The following is a 16,956-nucleotide window of genomic DNA, read 5'->3' as shown; positions in this document are numbered from 1 at the left end:
TGGTTCCTTACCTTTAGTAGTTTGTTTATCGATAAAAAGTCAGCAGACTGTTTCAACACTGCGATCATCGTAGTGGCCAGAGTTTCATGTATCAGCTGGGCCTGAGGCGCGTTCGGTTTTTCGGGTCGGAAGCTATACTACAAATGAGGGAAAATGCAGCCCTAAGTCAGAATCCTCACATAAAATACACTGCTCCCAGAGAAAGCTTACTCCACAAACCTTGATGAAGGATCTTAAATAATTATCCAAGCCTTCTTCATGGCACTTTGAAACGATATGTAAGAGAACCCTGCAAACACATTCACAGAAATCAGCATGTGAGTTACCACAGTTGGAGTATCTAACCCCCCAAATACCCCCACACTGCCCGAAGAATTCAAAGTCAGAGGATTGCACAGGATGTCCTAAGATGGTCCGACCAAGATTTCGGCATCGAACTTGCTCGGGGCCTTGCACAACATTTCCTGGCTCAAAACAAGGGCATTGTAGTTGGGCAACCCAGATGCCTCGCTTCTGTTCTGCACGCGTTTCAAGCATGGTCATAGCTTCTATACAGTAGAAGACCTCGGGTGCCGTAAATATTGAAATCCCCTCCAGGGAGTAAAAGGAAAGGAAGAGAAAGATGGAAAGCACGGCAACAGATGGGGAAAAGGGAAGAGAGAGACCAGACAGGTGTAATGACAGGACCTGGGATGAGAAGTAAATATAAAATCCATATACGAGACTAGCAGTGGTTCTCAAACTTTATCGTGCATCAGAATCACCTAGAGGGCACATTGCTCAGCCCCTCTTGCAGAGTTTCTGACTTTGTAGCTCTGGGGTGAAGTTCAACGATGAGCGGTATTTGTTGTTTGTTTGTTTGTTTGTTGTTTTCCCCTAAGCTCCCAGGTGATACTGATGGTGCTGGTGCGGGAGCCATATTGGACAACCACTGGACTAGAATAATGCTTCTTAAGTTTTCAAGCAAACTAGCCCCAACAGCAGAGCAAAGCAAATGGTGTGCAGGGCCGTAGCTTAAGACCCGCTGGGACAGGTCGTGGCAACGGCAGAAGCAGCAAAGCCAGAAACATCCAGCACTGAGCTCTCAATTCTTTGGACTATCCTATTTTCGTTTCAAAATTCAGTGCATTTTCCATTCAACTCTACCATAGATCCTTGTTCGTTTCTATAAAAAAATAATAATCCTTTATCCTTTTCAGTAAAAATTCATGGTTCAGGGCAACTCTGTCCAACATGAGAGCCACTAGCCACTTGTGGCTATTTAATTAAAATGAACTACAGTTACAAATTCAGTTCCTCAAACAGATGAACATAGGGGAAGGGGCGAGGGAAGAGGAGAGAGGGAAATAAACTATAAGAGACTCTTAAATATAGAGAACAAACTGAGGGTTGACGGAGGAAGGTGGGTGGGCGATGGGCTAGATGGGTGACGGGCATTAAGGAGGACACTTGTTGGAATGAGCACTGGGTATTGGATGTAAGTGATGAATCACTGAATTGTACTCCTGAGACCAATATTACACTGCATGTTAACTAAATGTAAATTAAAGAAAACTCAGTTCCTCAGTTACGCTAGCCACATTTCGAGTGCTCAGTAGCTAAATGGCTAATGGCTACCATATTGGACAGCACACATGTAGAACAACTCCATGACTGGAGAAAGTTCTATCGGACAACGCTGGTCTAGGGCAATGGTTCTCAAACTCTGCTGCATTATGGAATCACCTAGAAAACTTTAAAAAAAATTGCTGACGCTGAGTTCCATCCCTAGATATTCTGGTTTCACTGGTCCGAATGTGGTCTCGGCACACACATCTTTAAAAGCTCCCTGGGTGATTCTAACATGCAGTAAAGTTTGAGAACCCCTGGTCGAGGAAAACACATTCAGTTTGTCCTTTGATTTCTGGTACCATCTATCCCTGGGGATACAAGGTCCCCCAGTCTGAGAAGCATGAAACAAGAGAGAACAGATATTAGATTTCTGACTTTTGCGTTCTCGTTTGGAAGATAAATTTGTCTTTAAAATGCAGAAACACAAAAAGAAACAAGAGTTGCTTCTCTGTATTGTAGGGCTGAAACTCACATGGTACAGTTGACAGGAACGTCATCTTCGTGGGTCATGTTTGTGAGAACTCGGAAGAGTTGCATAAGAATTACAGGCAGAAACTGTATCATCACTTGGATCTCCATGGCATGCAAACACTAAAATAAGCCATTGTTAGTTACGAAAACACACAGAAATAGGACGTAACTTGTCAACGTGAAACAACAAAAAATCAAGTCATGAGAGATGTACTCACTAGAATAGAAGCTCACGTAAACGTGAGCTTTGTAAGACAGGGCGCTTTGGTTAGCTCCTTTAGCCACATCTCTATTTGGCCACTCAGATTTTGTTAGTTTATTTCGCATTAGATACTTTGTTTACTGAAGATAAAAAAGTATCACTGGGATAAGCGGGTTTTGGAACAAAGACGCCTGAGTCTCGGTAAACCGACACGTCCCAGCAGGCAGTGTCTTTGACAGAATGGGGACCACCAGTCAATCTGCTGAGAAGGGAGATTCAATCAAGTGCACTGCTCTACATAATCGGCTTTCCACTGGCCCCCCCCACGAAACTGAGGCCACACGACATTCAGACATCCTCCTAGTACATTTCTTCCAAGTTGTAACACCCTGTCTCTGGCGGTAGGTGCGTTAACGGCAAAAAGAAGCCATGTGCCCACATATACGTAGAAACGACGCAAGCAGCGGAATCTGTAAAATTTCTTTCTTCTTCCTTCCCTTCTCTCCGCGTTCCTTCATTCACTCAGGCATTCACTCAATCGTTTAACCAACCAGCCAACCAGAAGGCGAAAACAAGTCTCACTGTTTCGACCTCCCTTCAAGGTTTCGTGCTGTGGGAAATACAGAGATGGAGGGGACAAGTCTCTGTACCTAAGGAACTCACTCTTTCTCTTTCCCAGGCCCCCGTACATAGCCTAGCCTTCCAGGTTTTCCTTCCTTTTGCCCCCTCTCTTCCAGCCTTACTTGCCATCACCCCCTCTGAACCTATAATCAAAACAGTCTAGTCGTTTCCTAGGAGGCCTCTACAGGTTGTCTTTACTCCCCACACACCCACCTCTCATTTCCAAATTCATCTCCCTCCGACTGGGTTACAGCAGATCACCTCCTGTCTGGGATGCCTCCCCATGACCTAGGGCAGTGCTTGACAGCCAGGGGCCACCCCCAACGGGACGTCCCGCCGTGTCTGGAGACATTTGGGGTTGTCACAACTGGGGGTTGCTGACACCTAGCAGGCACGGGCCACCGATGCTGCTAAACATCTGACAGTGCACCGGACAGCCAGGTATGACAATGAACCTGTCCAAAGTGTCAATATTGCCAAGGTTGAGAAACCCTGGCCTGGGGTTCAAGATCACTTGAGACCTAACCTGTGTTTTCAGCCTTAACACTTTCCACATTCTTCACAAGGCCAAACTGGTACCTTGGTTGCTCTGCGAGTAGATCATATGCATTCCTGCCTTGGTGCTTCTGTTCAGTTTGTGGCCACATCCCAGCCACCTTTCCAAGTCAAGTTCAAACCCCTACTTCGGTGAAGCCGCTCATCCCACTCATTCAACAAAGGCATTGTGAATGAACTTCCAAATGCCAAGCACACCAAAAAAAAAGCCCTGGTTCCCACCATCAAGCAGTTCATGGTCTATGGGGAGGGGGGCCGGGGGGGGGGGTAAAGACCCGGGACTAAATCTGCAATACGAGTGGCAACGTGTACAAATAGCGGTCTATACAAAACGCACAAAGGAAGAAACAACGGAGTCTTCAATAAGGCTTCAGAGAGGAGGAGAGTTAAAGGGCAAGTGCGATCACATCAGGTAGAAAAGAGAGATGGGCTGGGCAGTCAATGCAAAACTAACCCGGTATCGCTCCTCGGTCATTTATTCTCGACGCAACAGCGCTAGAGTGCTCTTTTCCCCCCTTGTTACAAACAGAACCACCACGAACAAAAGGCTGTCAAGGGCCCCCCGTTCCTAGATGTACCCCAACAAGCTCCCCGCGTTCCAGCTACACCGTCTTTTCTTTCCTTCTTTCAAACATGCCATCGCGAGATGTTTACATCTGCTGCAATACTCTGTTCTCCTTTGCCATGGCTTTATCACCTATGCTTGTCTTCCTCTCACCTATTTCTTTTCAGCTTGAGGCATCAGCTCCTGAGACAGCCCTCCGTGACAACTCCGTCTAGAACGCGCTCCTGTCACGTCGGACCCCGTTAACCTGTTCTCTTTGCTTCACAGCATTTACCTTGACCTAAAATTACTCATTTATACTCTCTCTACCCCAACTAGAGCAGGTATGCAGGCTGAACAGTTCCCCATTATATTCCTAGTGCCCTCATCGATATCTGGCCCATACGAAGTGCTCAGTAAGGATCTGGTGAATGACGAGATCAATGAATAAAATAAGGAACCAACAGGGGCGCCTGGGTGGCTCAGTCGGTTAAGTGTCCAACTTCGGCTCAGGTCATGACCTTGCAGTTCGTGAGTTCGCGCCCCATGTCGGGCTCTGTGCTGACAGCTCGGAGCCTGGAACCTGGAGAGGGCGTCTGTGTCTCCCTCTCTCTCTGCCCCTCCCCTGCTCGCACTGTCTCTCTCTCTCTCTCAAAAAAAGATTAAAAACAAATTTTAAATAAGATAAGGAACCAATTAAGATGCTGCTGACTAGCTGAGTGACCACAGGCAAATCCCCTCTACTTGGGCTTCAGCTTCCTCATCAAAGAAATCTCAAGACGCCCTTTCAGCGCACACGGTCCATACAGGAGTTCCGCTCTTTCTGCAATCGTGTGGCATTTCACCCACTGCCACTAGAGGGCGAGCAAAGGTCACATAAATATCAGAAACCCCACACCCTTAAAGACACAAATAGGAGTGCGTTTCTTTTACTCCATTTTAAGAATACCAGTATATGAAAATGATGCTCTGCTCCATTCCCTTCTGGTAAAACTTTTATGGAGCTTCCCCCCTGGAAGAAAAGCCAAAGATCTTAACAGACGAAGCATTCGTACACAGAGTTGGCTTTCTAGACGTTACCCGAGGAAAGGATTTGAAAGCTGGATGACAGTTATACTGCTTATGATAATTAAGAATAATAGCCACCACAGGGGCACCTGGGTGGCTCAGTCGGTTGAGCGTCCGACTCTCGATTTTTGGCCCGGTCCTGGGATCAAGCCCCATGTTGGGCTCTGTCCTGAGGTCTCCCTCTGCCTCTCTCCCCCATTCAGGCACTCTCACTCTCTCTCTGTCTCTAAAATTAAAAAAAACCATTTTTTTTAAAGAATAATAGCCACTGTTTATCAACCATCTCCCTGCTTCTACCCTACCAACAGTATCTTCCCAATATGGTAGGCAGAATGATACTTTAAAAACCCAAATCACAGGAGCACCTGGCTGGCTCAGTCAGTTAAGCCTCCGACTTTGGCTCAGATCGTGATCTCGCGGTCTGTGGGTTCGAGCCCCGCGTCGGGTTCTGTGCTGACAGCTCAGAGCCTGGAGCCTGCTTCCCATTCTGTGTCTCCCTCTCTGCCCCTCCCTACTCGCACTCTGTCTCTCCCTCAAAAATACACATTAAAAAAAACCCAAACAAACCCAAATCATGCCATGTCACTCCTCTGTTCAAAGCCCTGCAACGCTCCCACCTCTACTTAAGGGATAATTCAAACTCCTCATCACGGCTTAGGAGGCCTTAGCTGCCTAGTTCCTCCAATATGATGTCCTCACACTCTGGAAGTCCCACTGGACACACGAAGCAAGCTGCTCATATTTATATATATTTAGATTTATGTACATGTATATAACACACTCATTTACTTCTTTATTTTCCATCTGCCTCCACAAGAAAGTAAGCGCTCGACAACAGGGATTATTGTTTGCTTTCTTTCCTTATATTCCAAACACTCAGAATGATGTCTCTGACCCATAGAAGGCACTCAAGAAATAAGTGTACCCCGAGTGATTACGATATGGTGGATGTCCTATCTCACTTAAGCCCCACAACCACCCTACGAGTTGGCATCACAGGTTACCCCTGCGTGACAGATGAAGAAACCAAGGCTTGGAGTAGTTCAGTAACTTGGCCAAGGTCAATCACAGAGCTAATAGGGGACAGATCTGGGACCCAAGCTCGGTGGAACGATTCCAGAACCCATACCTGTGGTCTCATGTCATACTACCTCTCTGAAAGAAACAAACATTTTTGGGGGCGCCCGAGTGGCTCAGTCACTTAAGCGTCTGACTTCGGCTCAGGTTGTGATCTCACAGTTTGTGGAGTTCAAGCCCCGCATCAGACACTGTGCTGACAGCTCAGAGCCTGGAGCCTGCTTTGGATTCTGTGTCCCCCTCTCTCGCTGTCCTTCCCCTGCTCACGCTCTGTCTCTCTCTCTCTCTCTCTCTCTCTCTCTCTCTCTCTCTCTCTGTCAAATAAATAAACATTAAAAAAATTTTTAAAAAAAGACACAAATGTTTTGGTCTCCTGAGAACATCATTAAGTAATAACATACATCCAAAGGGAAATCCTGTAGAGATTTCATTTAAAATAAAAATTCCATGGGGCGCCTGGGTGGCTCAGTCGGTTGGGCGACCGACTTCGGCTCAGGTCACAATCTCGCGGTCCGTGAGTTCAAGCCCCGCGTTGGGCTCTGGGCTGACAGCTCAGAGCCTGGAGCCTGTTTCCGATTCTGTGTCTCCCTCTCTCTGACCCTCCCCCGCTCATGCTCTGTCTCTCTCTGTCCCAAAAATAAATAAACGTTAAAAAAATTTTTTTAATAAAAAAATAAATAAATAAAATAAAATAAAATAAAATAAAATAAAATAAAATAAAATAAAAATTCCTGGGGTGCCAGGGTGAGTCAGTTGGTTGAGTGTCCGACTCTTCATTTTGGCTCAGGTCATGATCTCCCGGTTCGTGGGTTTGAGCCACGCATCGGGCTCTGCGCTGACGGTGCGGAGCCTGCTTGGGATTCTCTCTCCTTCTCTCTCTGTCCCTTCGCCTGCTCGCTCACGCGCTCTCTCTCCCCAAATAAATACATAAATATTTAAAAAATTAAAAACAAATCAATAAAATAAAAATGCCCCAGACTTTCCATGGCTGACCTACGAAAGGAGTAACCAGAAACAGTCCCTGCCAGCTGGGTCCCACGATGTACGGTTCAGTCCCACCGTGTTAGGGAATAAACAGAGCCTTGGGTTCGCAAGACATTTAAATAAAATATGGTGTTTCTTAAGACTCTCTCCCACACGACACGCGGAAACTGGGCTTTTCGGTCTTCAGTGGACCCTGCTGATAACCATCTTTCACCCACAGACACAGGAATCGTCCATTTTACTCCCAGCAAAAGGGACATGCTCCCATGTGTCCTGACCCTTTTCCCCACGGCAGGAGCCACCTTCACCGGGCAGTCAGCAGGAAGAGAAAAGAGCCAAGAAAACCGATTTATGGAACTGAAGTAAACATTTTCATGAGATTTTTCAAAAAATATGTCGACAGAGTCTGGCTGTAACAGTTTCTTCCTAATGTAGCAACTCTGCTGTCTGCTCCTAAATAGGCAACTGATAGAAAAGCCCATTACAGGGGCGCCTGGGTGGCGCAGTCGGTTAAGCGTCCGACTTCAGCCAGGTCACGATCTCGCGGTCCGGGAGTTCGAGCCCCGCGTCGGGCTCTGGGCTGATGGCTCGGAGCCTGGAGCCTGTTTCCGATTCTGTGTCTCCCTCTCTCTCTGCCCCTCCCCCGTTCATGCTCTGTCTCTCTCTGTCCCAAAAATAAATAAAATGTTGAAAAAAAAAATTAAAAAATAAATAAATAAATAAAAAAGAAAGAAAAGCACATTACAGAAAGTATTCCCTTGAGGATACACAGCCCCAACTATTTTAAGGTGTTCGTTTCATTTCCCTCCCCCCGCCCCCCATCAAAACGTGGCAACGAGAAAGACGCGAGAAACAAACCTTCCGCCGAAAGCTGCTGTTCATTTACCTTTAAATATTTAATGAGCTCCCCCGGAACTTCTGTGGAGCCCGACTGAATCAGCTGGCAATGATGGAAGAATTTGTGGACATGTAGATCCTGCAAAACAGATGGACACAGCCATAGAAATCTGATTCATCACCCTCAAACACAGGCGCTCTAACGCTCCGTCCCCCCCGCATCCGCGTCTCACAAGCTGATCGATCTGGGTCTTCTGACCCCCAGATTCGGTAGCTGCAGTCACCGACACGTGTGCCCGTATCCCGTGGTCCCCTCGGCCATCACAAAAAGCAGCAAAACCGGGCGGAGTGAGCGTGTACCCACGCATACCGGGCAGGCCACAATCTTTGCGCAGCTAGCCAAATGTTCATTTAATTCCTTTTTTGGACGGGTGTGGTCTGTCGGGTTGGGCAGCCTCTACATCTTAAGCAGGCTTCATGCCCAGTGTGGAGCCCTATGCGGAGCTTGAGCTCACGACCCTGAGATCCAGACGTGAGCTGAGATCAAGAGTCGGATCCTTGACTGACTGAGCCAGCCAGGTGCCCCGGGCTGCTTCTAGATTTTAATGAAATGAGTAGGAACAGAGGTCTGGACTGATAGGTGAAGAAAAGGTATCAGCAGGGAGTTACCCAATAATAATAGTCTCAGGCATTCAATGCCCAAGCGATCGTGGCAATTTGGTCGGCAAGTATCCAGCCGTCCTGTGTGGAATCTAGATATTGTATACCGAGAAGGACCTTATAGGCCACACCAAGGAACGTGGACTTCATCTTCCTCATCGGTGAATATCCAAACTGTGCTTGAGAACCTCCAACAGATATTTTGATTGTAATTTCATGGATGCCAAGGACAAGGGTAAACTACTAGCCATCCATGACCCACTGACTTCAAATTGCCATGTTCAATTCCGGTCTATCTATGAGAAAAATATCCAACAAATTCCAACAGAGGGGCATCCTACAAAACTTCACTACTCATGAAAACTGACAAGGCCATCATAAACAATGAGTGTCGGAGAACTTGTCACAGCCAAGAGAAGCCTAAGACGACGTGACAACGAAATGTAATATGTTACGCTGGATAGAATCCATAGATAAAAAAGGACATCTGAATAAATACAAACTTTAGTCAATGGTTATGGATCACTACTGGTTCATTAATTAGAACATACGTGCCATACTAATTTTTTTTAAATATTTATTTATTTTGGGGAGAGCACAGCAAGGGAGGGCGAGGGAGAGGAGGACAGAGGACTCAAAGCAAGCTCTTTAAAGAGCTGACAGGCCGACAGCAGCGAGCCTGATGTGGGGCTCGAACTCCTGAACCAGGAGATCGTGACCTGAGCCAAAGTCGGACGCTCAACCCACTGAGCCACCCTAGTGCCCTTGTGCCATACTAATTAATGTAAGAGGTTAGTAACAGGGGAAACTCGGCACAGGGTATATGGGAATTGTGTGTACGACCCTATTTTTCTGCAAATCCCAAACTGTTCCCAAAACTTAAATTTATTTTTTAAAAAAGGTGATGATAGCCTCCAACCTTCCTTTCGGAGTTTTGTAAGGCATGAATCCATTAATGGGAATAAACAGATTTGGGGATTTGACAGGGATTATACAACTTGAGCTATTACAATTAAGAATGATGTTTTGCTAATGAGAAAGTCTTTGAGGCCACAACTTCTCTGAGGCTGCAGGAATCGAACATAGTCTATTTTAAACAAGAAATGGATTCAGGAGCCCCTGGTTGGCTCAGTCAGAAGAACATGTGACTCTTGACTTTGGGGTCCTGAGTTCAAGCCCCACACTGGGTGTAGAGATTACTAGGGAAAAACAACAACAACAACAACCGAACAAAGAACTTTAAAAAAATATTCAAATAGCAGAATTGACGAAATTCACATGATGCAACTTACCTGAGTATAAATGGTAGACTCTAAGTGGCTTTTAATCTTCAACAAAGGCTTAGCGCCATCTACCCACTTAATATCCACATTAGATTGCTGTGAACAGAAACAAATGTGTTAGTTTCACACATAGGGAATTCTTGGAGAAAACAGTCTGCCTTTAGAGTAAATGGATCCTAAACCATTTTGAATTTCCAATCTTTGGCAGGCTGACACTTTTATAAATTACAATAAAAATGAACTAGTAACTAAAGGAGTATTTTAAGATGATGCACAAACTCCAAGCCCCAGCTTTTGAAACTTATTAGAATCAACAGACACAAGGTAACCTGGGTCAAATTGCTATCAAAGTTTTACAATGATTTTCCTGACTTATCTTTCTTGTGGACCAGTCCTCAGACCACAGTTTGTGAAGCTATCCTCTAGAATACAGCATTCTACTTTTCATGTTTTTGAGAAAGAGAGAGAGAGAGAGAGAGAGAGAGAGAGCGTGAGCGGGTGAGTGAGTGCAGGGAGGGGCAGAGGAAGGGGGGAGGAAGGAAGGAGAGAAAGAAAGAAAGAGGAGAGAGCGAAAGAAAGTGAAAGAGAGAGAGAGGATCTTAAGGAACTTCCATGTTCAGTGCAGAGCCCAACTCGAGGCTCGTTGCCACGTCCCTAGGATCATGACCTAAGCCAAAATCAAGGGTCAGACGCTCACCGACTGCGCCACCCAGGGGCCCCCAGCATTCTACTTTTTAAACGCGACATTGTGATTACTTCAACAAAGACAGTTATTCTCCTACCCTTCTTGATTCTGCATCATTCACATTCAAGTAGCCTGGAGGAAGATTGGCTGAAACCGGCAGCTGCTGCTCAAATGTAATGATTCTACCATCCTTCAGCAAAGGTACCCAGGCAAAGCCAACTGCCAACACAATAATCAACCGTGAGAAACGAAATTGCAAATGCAATTAGCTCCACAAATCTCGGACTGCTGGGGAGCAGGGCAGGGTGGCGATGTTTCCTGCGGTGGGGGTGGGGTCCATATGTGGGAGTCCAGGTGTTGGGCGTCCAAATACCCGGGAGGGAAGGAACAATGCATTTGGATGGCTTCCTAATCCCAGCCTGGCCACTAATGACTTATTTACTCAATTTCCTGGACTATAAATTGGGAACAACACACAATCTTTCCATCTCATAGTTAGGAGAGAGCAAAGACAGGTAATAATACACGAAAATACTTTAAGTTTTTAAAAGTGTATCAGGACCATTATGTTTACCCTTTGGGGGATAATTTGTGGTAGACTTATTTTTTAATTTTTTAAATGATTATTTATTTTTGAGACAGAGAGAGACAGAGCAAGAGCGGGGGAGGGGCAGAGAGAGAGGGAGACCCAGAAGCCGAAGCAGGCTCCAGGCTCTGAACTGTCAGCACAGAGCCCGACACGGGGCTCGAACTCACAGACTGTAAGATCATGACCTGAGCTGAGGTCGGACGCTTCACCGACTGAGCCACCCAGGCACCCCTAGACTTATTTTTTTTTTTTAAAAAAGGACTCAGATCTCTCTCATCCATTCTTAGTAGAAGTACAGAGTCTTGTGTCTGGGACAATCTCAGACCACCAGCAGTAAATTCCAAAGTTTCTGACAGCAATCCAACAGTAGGGGACTACGGAAAAATCAAGGTCACAAGCCAAGGTTGCAGTCTGTATTCATACAAGGCAGTACTCAGTTGGGCGGTTCTCCTGAGTACAGAAGGAGGAAAATGAAGGAGGAGAATGCAGCCAGTGCATAAGTGTTTACAACTTGCATCCACTGAGAGATTTTTCCCAGTCTCTATATTTCTTAACGGTTCTACTCAAGAAAGCCTCTTGGATTTCTATTAAAGAACTCATCATGTTCTAGCTAAACGAGTCAGAGCCATCTGTATTCCTCAGGTTGAACAGTGTCAGTATTTCCATTATAGAGATTACTCTGGGCTTCAAGTGTTTATAACTCAGCGGTAAAAAAGCTTGCTCTGGACCCAGTTCTGGCATACGAGACAGGGTGTTGGCTGGAGAGCACTTTTTAAAGCCGCTGCCTTCTGATTCTTTAAAATTCTTTGCGTGAGCGTGTGTGTGTGTGTGTGTGCGCGTGCGTGCGTGTTTATACTGTGAACACAGAAGTCAACACAAATCTGGTTAGAATGTTTTCATTCACGTGTTTAATTTGGCAAATGCTTTAATTCTTAAAAGAAGACAAATATGTTGCTTTCTCTAAGTAGACTAAATGGCTTTCTCAGACTCTGAAACACGCCCGCAGGGATCTTTACTAGTACAGCTTCAGAAATGGTTTACCCAGAGCTGTTCTCCTATAAAGAACACAGGAAAGTAACATGAGTGCAAGAACCATTCAAAGGGACTCTGTCAGAGTAATTAACTGAAAACTGGACAGGAGACAAAAGGCTTCCAGTCCAGAAAATAGGAAAATCTCTTTCTTGTTCTTGGGCAAAACTTTTCCCCACAGAAATTTGTAGTGAGCTAGAATTCAGATACCATACAATCCATCCGTTGTTTTTTTTTTTTAAATATAATTTATTGTCAGGTTAGCTAACATACAGTGTATATAGCATGCTCTTGTTTTCGGGAGTAAATTCCCGTGATTCATCGTTTCCATACAACACCCAGTGCTCATCCCAACAAGTGCCTTCCTCGACGCCCATCACCCATTTTCCCCTCTCCCTGCCTCCCCTATCAATTCATCCGTTTAAAGCGCACAATTCAATGATTTTTAGTCTATTTCAGAAAGCTGGGCATCCACTGCTACTCATTCCAGAACTCTTTCATCACGCCGAAAAGAAACTCCACACCTCTTAGAAGCTACTCCCTATTTTCCCTTCTCCCCAGTCCCTGGCAACCGCTAATCTATTTTCTGTCTCTATGGAATTGCTTAGGCAACACCTTCCGCACGGTGAATTAATCAAAAGCACGACCAAGGGTGTCTCTCAGTGAAAACGCATATAGAGCACTTGGAAGCTGGAAAGGTACGATGTCAAGCACACGCCATCTGGCTCAAAGGCGTGGAGCCACTTAAGGATGGGCAGGAACACGTGACGAGTGGCCCACAGAATAACCATCTCCTGCTCCACCGAGCACCTTGCCACTGCTGTCTAGGATGGAAATAAGGAAGTAGCCATTTGTCTTTCAAGAGATGCACGGCCTTGGGTTCCTACTGTTCCGCCAGATTTCTTCTCAACCCTCAAGGTCCCTGCCCTGAACAAACTGCGATTTCTACGGACTTCCCGCAGAACAGCTCTTACTGGTGTTTACAACCCTTCTGTATTTCCATATTGGTGACAGAATGCAATCAAATCCACAGCCTGGCATTCAAGGCTTTCCACGATCTGACGCCTCCTTATCAACCTGACATCCTGTGGCTCCCCCTCCCAACACCCTGTGCTCTCGTGGTATTGAACTACGTGTGGTTTCCTGGCCATACCCCTCAACAGTCCGCCTCTCTCTGTACAGGCTGCTCCTTTATCCTGGAATCTGCTACCTTCCTACCATCACTGCATTCTCAATCTCAACCCCGCCCCTCTAAGGCCTCACCCAAACACCATCTCCTCCTGGAAGCCTTCCCAGATTCCCAGCCACTCGTCCCTCCACCAGTTGAAGTAATAACTCAATATTCTCTGAGATCACATCGTGCCACTTTCTCAGTAACTACTTTTGATCTTGTATTGTAGTTGTCCACACAGGTCTCATTTCCCCGGCTAGACCATACGCCCCCTTAAGACGCGATCTATGTTTGGTTCTCCACAGTACCTGCTATAATGTCTTGCACATAATAAACATGCAGATGTAGTTGGTGAACGAATGAATGAATGAATGAATGAGTTTAAGGCCGATCCAGGCCAGCTTGGATCTGAATCCCAGAGCATGCTGACATCTATACAGTGGGGGTGGCACACAACGTTTACAGGGCCCCTATGGTCTCCTAAAGAAGCTTCTACTGCTTTCCCTCCAGCCTTGCCGAATGGGACCAGGACTGGGGCTTCACTACTAGAGTTTATTCCAGTTCATGGCATCTGTTCTGTTCTCACTAGAACCAGGGGGGTCCCCAATCTCCCTCAAGCTCAACAATGTCCCCAGCTCTGGGCTCACCTCCCACTTTCTGGTTGCTGGGCCATTCTACATAAGAGAAACAGCACAAATACTGCCTATCACAATATGTGTCCCCGCATGAGAAGCATGACTTTATGTTGTATGTGTCACTTTACGTGACTTCCAGGACTCCAAGCACACAGGCAAGCATTTGGACGCGACATGTGGTAGAAATGGTGGTCGCATGAACATACAATTCATCTCATACCGATGAACCTTTTAACTCCGCAATCTGCTTTTTAAGAAGTGGTTCGCAGCCTGAGGAAAAGAGGCCTGTTGCATTCTACACAATTCCATCTCAAACAGCCGTAGAAAGACACTTTTAAAGAATACACGCACCTGGAGTTTCAACTGTGTCCTGCTTTTTGGTTGTTCCCTTTGTGTTAATTTCACAACTTACATGATAAAACGTGAAGAGCAAATGATGCTTTTGATGCAGGTGAATGGGAAGCTCGATTTTAATCTGCAATGACAGCAAAATCGCACACAGCATTTTGTTTCATTTTTCATTGTCATTTTTCACTGTCAGACCTTTAGTTCAGTTGCATCGTTACTTTCCCAATGACGTATTTTTCTAAATGACAAGCCAACTCACCAAATAATAGATACTGTTTAAACATACTTTCAAGGCTTGTCCAGTCCGTTTCAACTTGAAAACAGTATTCTCCTGCGTTGTGAGGGCTGATTTATTACTTTTGCTGGAGAGGTCAGTGGATTCTCCCGGACTGAACTTTGCAGCAGGATTTTCTAAAACACTGGATCAAAACCACAGCCTCACAGCCCAGGGATACTATGTAACTCAATCTGCGTCAGTGAATACAATCTATCCAAAATGTGAACTGAATTCGAAAGGCTTCTTTTCTCTAAATTGTTGTCTTCCTTTATGCGAGGGGGGTGGGGGGGGTGGATTAAGCTTTGCAAATAAACCTGCAAAAAGTCACTGTGGTATTATGGTATGCACCAATTACAGTTCACGTAAACATCTTTTGAAGCAAAATGTAAGTTTACTTAAAGAAATAACAATTGTAGGGGCACCTGGGTGGCTCAGTTGGCTGAGCGTCTGACTCTTGCTTTCGGCTCAGGTCACAGTCTCATGGTTTTGTGGGTTCAAGCCCCACATCTGGCTCTGCACTGACAGGGCAGAGCCTGTTTGGGATTCTCTCTCTCTCTCTCTCTCTCTGCCCATCCCCCACTCACACTGTCTCTCTCTAAATAAATAAATTTTACTTTTATTTTTTTAACATTTATTCATTTTTGAGAGACACAGTGTGAGTAGGGAAGGGGAGAGACAGGGAGACACAGAATGTGAAGCAGGCTCCAGCTGCCAGCACAGAGCCTGACACGGGGCTTGAACTCACAAACCATGAGATCACAACCTGAGCTAAAGTCAGAGGCTTAACCAACTGAGCCACCCAGGTGCCCTTATAAATAAATTTTAAAAAAAAGAAAGAAAGAACAATTGTCACCCTTGACACGTGAATTTAATCCTAAAAATGAATACCCTTTTCTTAAGATTTATTTTATTTTTAGAGAGAGAGAGAGAGAGAGAGAGCGCCATGAGTGAGGGAGAGGGGCAGAGAGTGAGAGGGAGAAAGCATCTTAAGCAAGTTCCATGCTCAGTGTAGGGTCCGATCCCATGACCTTGGGATCGTGACCTGAGCCAAAATCAAGAGTCAGACGGTCAACCGACTGAGCCACCCAGGCGCCCTTTCAAATGAAGACTTTAATACAAACCCCCAACCTCAAGTGATTTTCCAATCAGGACCCAACCAAATATGTGCAAAGCCTCCCGGAAGTATGTCAGCGACAAATTACGGGTTAACTGATTTGACGCACGTGCATTTACCTGCACAGAACACATGCAATGTCCCTCTCCCTCTCCCTCTCCCGGTCCTGGTCAAGACAGACTGGATGACTGAAAAGCCTGCTTCTTTCTGGCATCCTAAAAATAACGTGGATTACTTCTACCTGATCAAGTTTTCTGCAGCGACTGGCGTTGATTACAGAGGGGGCCAAATTAAAACAGCTCGGGGCGGGACATCTGGCCGAATTATCATTCATGCAAGGCATGGTTTTGGCGTTAGAACTGATTTCTGTCATAGGTAGATGTCGCCAGAGCGTGCCTATTCACAGCGTCCACGCCATCTGGGTATCTAATGGTCTGTTGCACATAAATACGGGCCTCCCCTCTCCCTGGGGGGCTAACCCACAAAGCCGCCGCCTGTATCCAGGTTCGTGGAGACACGTAGGAGTCAAATCCCGTCTGCAGATTTGGATAAGCCAGGGACATGCCAACTAGAAGAGGCTGTGACAGAGACACTAAGAGAGACTCTGGGAGGTACACAGAGATGTAGAGGTGGAGAAGGAAAGAGAGACAGAGACAGGGCCGGAGAGGTAGACTGGGGAGCGGGGCACAGAGCCTGGGAGACGGTATAGGTCCCACTGTTTACACTGTACTGAGGCATTAGAGCAGCCAGTGGGATTCTGGTGGCCCTCAAGTGTTGCTGTGTCTCCCAAAGCCTTTCACTTACAGAGAGGCTGCACCCCCAACCCCATGCAAAACCATAGGAAGAAAAATCTAGAAGGGCCTTGAACAAAATCTGCTCTGAATTTCTTATTTTATTTTTGTAAGTTTATTTATTTCTTCTGAGAGAGAGCAAGGAGGGACAGAGAGAGGGAGAGACAGAATCCCAACCAGGCTCCGCACTGTCAGCACAGAGCCCGAGACGGGGCTCGAACCCACGAACTGTGAGACCATGACCTGAGCCGAGATCAAGTCATACACTTAACCCGACTGAGCCACCCAGGTGCCCCTGAATTTCTTATTTTAAAGCTGAGGCAATGGACGGGGCGCCTGGGTGGCGCAGTCGGTTAAGCGTCCGACTTCACCCAGGTCATGATCTTGCGGTCCGTGAGTTCAAG

The 16,956-nt window shown here is 46.1% G+C and overlaps 1 protein-coding gene across 4 annotated transcripts in view; it reads right to left on the bottom strand.

The window, feature by feature from the left end:
• The window catches only part of DOCK11 (dedicator of cytokinesis 11), a 199,805-nt gene that overhangs the window by 86,471 nt on the left and 96,378 nt on the right, over positions 1 to 16,956 (bottom strand). For all 4 annotated transcript variants that reach the window (XM_023249253.2, XM_045051137.1, XM_023249251.2 and 1 more), the window contains exons 20-26: positions 14,374 to 14,497; positions 10,696 to 10,817; positions 9,923 to 10,009; positions 8,020 to 8,109; positions 2,084 to 2,202; positions 220 to 289; positions 12 to 137 (exon numbers count right to left, since the gene is read on the bottom strand). In XM_023249253.2, the coding sequence (XP_023105021.1) occupies positions 12 to 137; positions 220 to 289; positions 2,084 to 2,202; positions 8,020 to 8,109; positions 9,923 to 10,009; positions 10,696 to 10,817; positions 14,374 to 14,497 (738 nt within the window). The remainder of the gene's footprint in view (positions 1 to 11; positions 138 to 219; positions 290 to 2,083; positions 2,203 to 8,019; positions 8,110 to 9,922; positions 10,010 to 10,695; positions 10,818 to 14,373; positions 14,498 to 16,956) is intronic.

Source organism: Felis catus, chromosome X (assembly GCF_018350175.1).
Source record: "Felis catus isolate Fca126 chromosome X, F.catus_Fca126_mat1.0, whole genome shotgun sequence".
NCBI lineage: Eukaryota > Metazoa > Chordata > Mammalia > Carnivora > Felidae > Felis > Felis catus.
The sequence above is the reverse complement of the archived record's forward strand: the minus strand, read 5'-3'. Positions and strand labels throughout refer to the sequence as shown.